This window comes from Netta rufina (genome assembly GCF_964035555.1).
Source record: "Netta rufina genome assembly, chromosome: 2".
Taxonomy (NCBI): domain Eukaryota; kingdom Metazoa; phylum Chordata; class Aves; order Anseriformes; family Anatidae; genus Netta; species Netta rufina.
The window spans coordinates 151,048,210-151,058,275 of record NC_140124.1 but is presented as its reverse complement, the minus strand read 5'-3'; the positions used below and the strand labels follow the sequence as shown (position 1 = coordinate 151,058,275).

General features: G+C 39.3%; 1 protein-coding gene across 1 annotated transcript in view; it reads right to left on the bottom strand.

Moving 5' to 3' along the window:
• TG (thyroglobulin) overlaps nucleotides 1-10,066 on the bottom strand; it is a gene marked incomplete at both ends in the record, with an annotated part of 152,758 nt that overhangs the window by 57,588 nt on the left and 85,104 nt on the right. The window contains 2 exons of the mRNA XM_084283094.1: nucleotides 3,531-3,730; nucleotides 9,027-9,186. Of these exons, the coding sequence (XP_084139220.1) occupies nucleotides 3,531-3,730; nucleotides 9,027-9,186 (360 nt within the window). The remainder of the gene's footprint in view (nucleotides 1-3,530; nucleotides 3,731-9,026; nucleotides 9,187-10,066) is intronic.

Here is a 10,066-nt window from a genome sequence, read left to right as displayed (position 1 = left end):
CAGTGTGACTTTAGGATGAAATGCTTATTTTCTGATTATTTTACAGGTACCTGTCCAGCAATACAGGACAGCATACATGTTTGAGTTAATCACATGCTCTAGGGTACACATGTGCTCATGTAATAACTAAAACAGGATTTATGTGGTAGAGGGTACATGCACTTTGATTGCGTGATGACCATTTATACAATCACTTTATATAATATAAGTAACATATAACAAGATATTGGGGACCTTTCAGGAAGCACAATCTTGCAAGGCCATCAGCACCTAGATGATTCCATATGTGTCTGACATTTCCTTAAAAAAAAAAAAAATCAGAAATACTGAACTTGGGTATGGATGTAGCACGGATGTAGCAAAACTGGGACTAATGGAGAAAAATTAATCAGAAGAGGTTGGTTTCTCTGGGAGGGAATGAGGCTGATAAAATAAAAGAAAGGAAATGGGAATATGAAGATGAATCATAGAATCATAAAATATCCTGAGCTGGAAAGGACCCAGAAGGATTATCAAGTCCAATTCCTGACTCTGCACAGGACCACCCAAAAATCAGACCAGATGTCTACAAGCACTGTCCAAATGCTTCGTGTATTCCTGCAGATTTGGTGCTGTGACCACTGCCCTGGGGAGTCTGTCCCAGTGCCCGACCACCCACTGGGTACAGAAACTTTCCCTAACCCCCAGCCTGACACTCCCCTGTCCCAGCTCCATGCCGTTCCCTCGGGTCCTGTCACTGTCCCCAGAGAGCAGAGCTCAGCGCCTGCCCCTCCGCTCCCCTCGTGAGGGAGCTGCAGGCTGCCATGAGGCCTACACTTGGCCTGCCCTGATCTGGGCTGAACAAACCAAAAGACTTCAGTCATTCATCGTGCCCTCCAGACCCTTCACCATCTTTGTAAACCTCCTTTGGAGGCTATCTAACAGTTTTATGTCCTTCTTGTACTGTGGTGCCCAGAACTGCACACAGTACTTAAGGTGAGGCTGCACCAACACAAAGGAGAGTGGAACAATCACTTCCCTCAACCAACTAGCAATGCAGTGCTTGATGCACCTCAGGATATGGTTGGACCTTCTGGCTGCCAGGGCACACTGTTGATTCATATTCAACTTGCCATCGACTAGATATTTAAAATATTTTTCAAGAGAAGAGAATGAACTGTTAATTGAAGCCTAGGATTAGGTAGAGCCAAGGAGAATCAGGCGATTTCATCCTATTTTCAGATATGACACATGCTTCCAAATACAAAAGTCCCATAGTAAGTCAACAGCCCACCCAACAGCTTTTTTTTAATATAAAAATTGTACTCGTATATAAATCAATTAATCAAAAGATGAAGTCAAAGCATGTTAATATTCTTATATTCTTAATTTGATTTAAATCAAGACCATAATCATTAAGACTACTTAAAAAAAAATCATACTAATGAAAGATGAAAAAATTTATTAAAGAAGCGTCTCCCAGACAGTTATGCATTGATTTTGTACCATCTATTTTCAGATGAGTTCAAAAACAAAAACCACTACAGGACAGGTACAGGAATCTCAAAGACCTTTTGCTATTTCAGGTGCATCTCTTCCTGTTGGCAAAGCTTCCTAAGTCACACCTCTCTGCATACTAAGATACAGTATCAAGGTTTTATTAGGCAAGACAAAGAACTGAAAAGGAGCACAAAATTACCTTCCACAGAAAAACTGTATTGATTCATGGGATTTTCCCTCAGGGAATCTATATCTGTTATATATTCTCAGTTTCATAATTTGTTGTCTGTGTGCACCTCCTTTTCTACAGTAAAATTAGAATTTTTTGTCATCTTGAAAAAAACAAATAAAACAAGACATCCATTTACAGGAGGTCTAGTAATTTGAGTAAATCAAAAGTTGCTTTATGCATCATTACATTAAAAAAAGTACATAGCTGAGCTGCTGCTATCATTTTTATTTTTTATTTTATCAGTGTATTTCACAACTAAATCCATTGTGACACTGCGTGGATTAACTCTTAATAGTACCTTAAAATAAATGGGCAATCCTGCTTTTGCTGAGACAATGGTCTTCACAGTTTCAGAAAGAAAATTGCTTTTGCAGACACTTAATCTATGGAAAGGATTGATATATCTGCCTGCTTGCCACTGTTTTTTACTGTTTTCAATGTTCAATATCCTGCTGAAGAGAAAGGAGTTCAAAACTTATTTTATAAAAAAAGAAAAGATGTAATGTGGAACTCCAGTGATAGCGTTAAGCAAAGAAGTACTTGCAGTTCCCTTTCATCAATTGCTCAACTTGTAAATTTCACTACATCCTGTTACAACCCTTACCAGGACCACATCACAGCCTGTTTTAAGTAAAGGGGTTTTGACTTCAGAGAAAGAGTAGGATGGAACTGTATCCTGAGAGAAAAGGACTCTACTAGCAAATTACCTGCTATGCTAAGAGACAAGTAAAAATCTATGAACTGTGTGAGGAGTTACCTGAGACTGACATTAATAAAATAAAATAAAATAAAATAAAATAAAATAAAATAAAATAAAATAAAATAAAATAAAATAAAATAAAATAAAATAAAATAAAATAAAATAAAAAACCCAGCTGCTACTGTACTGTAATTTTTAACAATTTCCCTTGTCTTCCCCACTAGTGATGTAATTAAAATGATCTTGTAGAGACATATAGATGAAAAAGGCAAGATATGCTTCCTGGAGCAAAGGCACACTGACAAGAAATCAAGTAATAAATAGAGACATCATTATTTTCAAGGCAAGATTTTAATAAACTGGGCTATATGTTTCCTGGACTGAGAATTCTTTTCTTCTGCTCACATTTCCAAGTAAAGACTACAAGCAGATAGATCATTTTGTCCATGTACAGTTTCTGCTGAATATATAAAAATCTACTGAAGATTAACCTTCAGTTCACAGCACACTACTCTCATTTGAGGCTGTAAAGATCAATGGTAATATTGAAGCTGATTGAGCTGACCTATACTCCTGAAATTTAGCATGGGAAGTGCTGTAAAAGTAGAGAACACTTGGGGTAGCTGTGAAAAAGACCCGAGCTAGCAGCAAACCTGTGGGTGAACAGATTTTTGAGTCCCTGAAACTTGCATTTTCTTTTAAACGAGATTTAGCATGTGTCATGAGATCAGATAAAGACTGGATACTTTAAACATGCGGATGTTTGGCTCATCAGTTCTAGAGTCTAAAAACTGATGATAAACAACTGTATTTATGGAACAGAAACTACTGTTGTCCCTGTAAGTTATGAAACAAGACTATTTATATAACATAAAAAACCACAGTGACGAAAAAAAGATTCTTAATATGACTAAATCAATCATTGAGTTGCATCTCTTGTACATCCTTGTGAAACACATAGCTCCTGGAGATAGCAATCACAGGTGAGAGGAAAAATAACTACAGCAACAACAGTTATATTAGTGCTGCCAAGGTATGAATGAAATAAAAGCAGCATCCCCGTTCTACGTCATCCTTACTTGTGTAACAACATGCTTTCAAAATGAATTTGAAGCTTACCATCAACAATGCCCTCATGAAGAGATCCATATCGGCTGTATCTGTGAGTAGGTGAATGCTGACAATGTCCGCCCCGCTGCGGTCAGCTCCTATAGACACACGGCTTGCATCTCCTCCAAAGCTAGCAATGTTCTGCTGCACCCACTTCAGAGCTGCCAACTGATCCAAAAGGCCAGCATTTCCACTCACCTCAGAAGAGCCTGTAGTGGGAAATAAAGAAATATGGGAAGAAATTAACCTAAAAACATTTGATTTTTTCATTAATGTTACATTTTTAGCAGCTCTTGCAGCTGGACCTTGATACCAGAGCATAAGAGGATGGAGTAGTCTTTTCCATAGTTTAAAAGTCTATAGATATCTCTTCCAAGGTCACAGATTTATTTATTTATTTATTCATTTATTTATTTATTTATTTATTTTACAAACAAACAAAAAATCACAACAAAACAAAAAAAGCTCTCCATGCTAGCATACAATGCTCTGGGCCTTGTTCAGTTAAGATACACATCTGGTACAGATCTGGTGAAAGTGAGAGATGATAGATACCAGAACTGTAAACCTAAAATTTGAACTCATCTACCAAACCAAGGGTAGTTACCATGCTTCCTTATTTGTTAAACCCCTGAAATAATCATTGCTCCAGTTTTTAAGCTTCATTTAGATGCCTCATAGGAGGAGACATGAATCCAGGCTCGGGCTTAAAATGAATTAAAACCAAGCAAAAATCAGTGTTTGCTAAATTCATTTGACTATTTCTCTGGAGTACATCTTATTGCATCTTTCCTGTATCTCTTTTTCACCTAGCCTGTCTTTTATGTCATTTATGTCACATCATCTTTGATTTCTTTAACCATACTTACAAGTAATACCTCTAATTTATAATATCTCAGTATGTATACTTTCAGATTGACCTATGTCCAACTGATAGAGGTATGAAGTGTAAGTATTCATATTTTTGTTCCCATTAAAATGAAAAATAATTGTATATTTTTAATATTTAGCCATCACTACTGAAAAGACTACCTTATTTTCAACACCACCCAGTGGTAAACTGATATTTCAATTAATAGAAAACTAATGTTGAAAACATCTGGTTATGTAACCTCCCTGGTCCAGCTGAAGTTTATATCAATAAAAGCAGAAAAAAAATAATTCCTACACAGTCTCTAAGAAAGGAAGACAGAATGATTATTCATTCACTATCTACTTCTTTTTAATCCACAATGAACCATTCATTCTTAATGATTCAAAATTATCCACATCTAAAACTAGAAAAAAAGCCAAGAGAAGACAGAAAAGTCGGGAATAGAAGCCTAACTCAAACTATTTGTTTATTCCATTGCCAAGATCAAATAGCACACTTTTAAGAAGTAAACTCAAAGACGCAGTACACTAGGGAAGCGAAAGTACAGATAGTGGAATGAAAAGCTGAACCTTGGTGGACAGTTAACCCTTTCTTAGGTTAAGAATGATTGAAAGCATACATCCTGTAGAAGATATCCACACAACTACTGTAATGAATTACTGAGATATCACAGACTAATTTAGAATAGAATACAGAGGAGACCAGATGATTGATATCATTGCAGTTCTTAAAGATACCCATATCACAATAGCTGTCGCTATAATTGTCCTTTCAGGAGGACAGACGAAGTGAATAAATGGGAACTACAACCTTCTGCCTATAGTCATAGTTTCAACTGATTAAGCCAAGCCACAGCAGTTAAACAATGGAGGAAATACTTTCCTTGCCTTAGTGCTTAGGGGTTTTTTTGAGTTTGTTCTGCCCACAGTGATCAGTTCCCACAGTTCTCAGTCCAGCAACGAAGCCACTCTGTGCTGTTAAAAAAAAACCAACTCATTTCAAGGGCTTGCTGCAGGCCTCACAAGAACTCCCCAGAGGAAGTGAAATCCATGTAAATGTTTTAGCCATATTTTGCCTCACTACCAGTAGGCTAAACAGCAAGACCAAGGAGGGAAATATAAATAGTTCCTTCTGGTTCTGGAGAAAAAAGCACAGGTTGTGATATGTACCATGCTGGGGAACTGATGCATGCACTGGCATTCACAGTAGTTAGAGCAAAAGAAATATATCTTTACATCTCAAGTGAATCTTTTTTGTTCCTAGAGAGATAGCCTTGGATATAAATCTCTTTTTGCAGGAAAATATCACATTCCTGGGACCACGGGAGAATGAAAAGAAACTGGTATTCAGAAGGAAGCAGACAATGTCAAACACATGCATTTCTGTTATTACCAAACTGGAGAAAAACAATAGTGCTAAATTGAAGCAAGAAGATCCTGTTTAATATGACATCATGGACTCTCTTACAAGAAGTAGGCCTAAAAATGTGACCACGTTCTCTATACCCTTGCCATCCAAATCACTGGCAACTCACCTTAGCTTTTCTGGATGCAAAGTTAGAGGTAAAAACACTGGTAAGAATGTGACTAGTAGAATAGTAGAACTATTTGCAGCTTTAATGGGTGACAGGAAATTAAATTAAACTCTCAGTATATTTAAAAGAATAAGTGAGTTTTAACTCCCTACAAAAAACATGTCAATAGGAGGCCAAAACCACTACAGACATAAAAAATCAAACAAGCAACAATGAAATCTGTTGTGTTTTTTTTTTTGTTTTTTTTTTTTTTCACTATCCTTTCTCCCCAAAAACCTCAATTTAAACCCTTCATTTCCAGTTTTGCAATTTATGGCAAGTCAAAAGGGAAGATTCAGCACTTTGTTTAGTTGGACAATGAAATCTATATCTCTTAGAGGACCATAACTTTTGCTTGTAGTTTCAGGACCTTCTAACAGCCCTGTTCCTAATGTCCCCACAATCTTAAGTGTGAACTCCTTCCCCTTTGAAAATTGTAGCAAAGGTCCAGGATTCACCCAAGATTTTAAGCAAAAATGAAAACATCCCTGAAATATCATTAAGGGTTTGGTTTCAATCTTGAGATTTGAGCCAGCTTGAAAAATTTCATTGAAAATCTCCAGTGGGTACTATTCATGTCCAGAGAAGAAGTTAGTAATACTTCATCAGCCTGCAGTGGAGCAAAGAATAAAAATTGCAGTGGGACCACTGCTTGCTGGAATTGGTATGACTGAAAATCCACATTGACTATGAGCCTGGTACAGATATATCTAACCCTCATGGACTGAAGGAGACATGGGGAGGCTGGAGTGTGACACTGAAAGAATGTTTAGGGCTTCCCATGAATGTGGTGCTTAGCCTGTTCCTTGAAAACAGTCGCCTTGCTTGCTCCACTTCCCTCAGGACCAACAGGATTTTCCTAAATGCACACCAAGGATTTCCCGTGGGGGAAGAGGACAAAAGACTGCACTTGTTCCTGGCCCCATCTCAAGAGTTCAAAGGAGAATGTTCCTGAATACTCCTACCCAACACATGGTCCAAAGCTGCTGTAGCAAGCCACCTCTATCTTAAGGTTTGCAGCAATGTCAATTCAGTACAACAAATGCTCATGTACTGCTTTTATGGGACATGAATGCAGATCCCTGTGAAACGGAGGTTGGAAAATTCCTCCTGCTCCCTATACTATGGACTTCAGTATAAATGCTGCTATGAAATATTCAGCCCAGCTAGCAGTTTCCACTTAGGAAGAAAGCTAGGTGAGATTCACAAGGTTGAAGGAGGGTAGTGAGTAACGCGTGGGCAGTGCTGCGTAATGGAAGCTTGCAAAACATATATCCACACTTCATTTGGCTCTAGCCAGAATGTAGCCACAGTATCAATTTCATAAGCATCCGCTTTGCAGTGATGAAAACTGTGATTCTTTCCCCAGATACACCTATTACCAGCTTCATATCTAAATGAGTAAGGAGTTTGTAGTTCCAGGTCTCTAGATACTGTTAGGCTTTGCTGGGAGTGAGCTTTGAACAAAAAAGGACAACAGAAAAGGGAAACAATGCGAATAGCTGCATCAATAACCCCAAACAAGGCAAAATTCACCCAGTGTCACCAACAGTGGATATTCAAAAGAATTATGCTGCAAAGTATGCTGCATGTATGCAAAGTATGCATGATTTGCAAGCATGGAAAAAACTGCTAAAGGTTACAAAGCTACTGAAGTGTCTACTGGAGAGAAAAAGGATTGTCTGCCACACTGAGGAAGTCAAACTCCTCTTGCAACTGTTGCATTTTCCCACTATGGTTCTTTACCTTATATTCCCTTTCCCCAGCCAGAACTAAACAATGGTAGAAAGAAAAGCATTCCCTACTTGCTTAAACAAGCATATCTAATAAAAGAGACACACACACACAAACCACACACACAAAGACCAGACATCACCACCAAAAGGTTTAGGGAAATGTGAATATGCATTTTCATGTGTACGTACCTCTTTGCACAACACAAAATCCTCTGTACAATGGGAATTTGTATATATATATATTTTAATAGCAATTGGTTTTAGCAGGTAATAGGACAGCAAAAGTGTCCTTTACACTGGATTATAGGAAAAGGGATGGAAAAATAGAAACTGTGGATTTGCAGTCACATCTGTGACAGTAAAAGGGGCTAACAGAATTCTTATACAGCAAGTCCTTCAGAGGAAACATGAGGGTGCTAAATATGAGTACAATATACCTGAAGCACTGTGCTCAGCTCTGGGGCCCCAGCACAAGAAGGAAATGGATGTATTAGAATGAGTCCAGAGGAGGGGCCATGAAGCACCTCAGGGGGTTGGAGCACCTTTCCTTTGAAAACAAGCTGAGGGAGTTGGGGTTGTTCAGCCTGAAGAAGAGAAGGCTCCGGGAAGACCTTACAGTGCCCTGCCAGTGCCTAAAGGGGCCTACAGGAAAGCTGGGAAAGGTTCAGTGATAGGACAAGGAGTAATGGCTTTAATCTAAAAGAGGTAAAATATAGATTAGATATAAGGAAGAAATTATTTCCTCTGAGAGTAGTGAGGCATTGGCACAGGTTGCCCAGAGAAGCTGTGGATGTCCCATCCGTGGAGGTGTTCAAGGTCAGGCTGGATGGGGCTTTGTGCAACCTGGTCTGGTGGGAAGTGTCCCTACCCAGGGCAGAGGGGTTGGAAATGTATGGACTTTAAGGTCCCTTCCAGCCCAAACCATTCTGTGATTCTGTGATAAAGCATTAGCATAATGTTGTGGATGGAAAAGCTGAAAGTCAGAAACCTTGAAAACCACATCCACAGTAACACACCACTGAAATTATAAGTAAATGTAATACATAACCTATTTCAGTGTGTCTCCACAATACCTGGTATCCACAGTTTCATTTGCAAACAGAAGTCTAGCTCGATATAGATGTTTATTCTTGTCTCTTTGCCTCTTTGTCTCCATCCTCTCTTCTTTCCCTTCTGATCAAGTTCCCATAATTCCCCCCCACCCAGTAAAGCCAAAGCCAAAGACTTCTGAAAAGTCTTAACCTTTTTTTTTTTTTTTTTTAACAGAGGCGTCTAAGAACGTAATTTAGCCCACAGTTGTGTTCTAGAAATCCATCACTTACCTGTACTGAGGAAGCCAAAAACCCCAACCCTGTAGCTTGCTGTTACAACAATGGTGTTACTGATTGCAGAGAGGTATGAGCCATCTATGGTTGTCTTTCCTGCTTCAGTGTTGCCACTCCCTCCGTTGTGGAAGAACAACAGCACCGACATGTTTTTGACCTGTAGTGATAAACAATCAGGTTGGTATCTCCTTTTGTAGGTCACTGATGAGAACACCATCTTCCCCTTAAAATTATCTTAGCCATTCGTAACTCTTTAACAGTGAGTGCAACGAGATGATATTTGGCCATCTATCTGTAACTCGAGGACGTAACTGTCCACAATGAACTGCACACCATTTAAGAGCACCCTGAATCCTATGCCCAGTATAAAGAAGACCTAACGGCACAACTCTGTTGTTCCAATAAACTGCTCTACCAGGTTAGCTCAAGGCAAACCATCCCTTAATTGGCCACTGAACATTTGGTAGACTTGTCTTTGCTGTAACATTTCTTTATAGAAACACTCATGACAAGTTCAGACAACTGGGAAACCTGAGAAGGAACAGACCTGTTGGGTAGATCCTTTGTGTGCAGGACCAACTCAATACCTTTGCAGGGCTGATTTCTCCTCTCCAGTCTTCAGCACTCAAACATTCAGCCTAGTCTCACTTGACAAGACCCTAGCCTTGTCCCTTCATAATTCCCCATGTAGACTTTCCCTTCCTAGATATACAGATGGATCCTGCAGGGAGAACTCGTGCCTGCACTGGAGAGATTCGTGCCTGCACTGGAGGGTTTTCTGCACTGAGACAACCCAGCAGCACTACCAGCATGGGAAGGAGCTGTAATTGGCTGCTGCTCCTTGCAGAGCTAACTGATTTCCCTCAGAAACAGGATTTTTCCCAAAGCAGGACCACATCAGTGTGCACCCTTCTGTCGTGGTTCCGCTCAAGTGGGCAGCCGAGCTCCACCACAGCCGCTCTCTCACTCCCCCTCCTCAAAGAGGAATGGGGAGAAAATATGTGAAAAGGGCTCAAAGGTTGAGATAAGGACGAGAA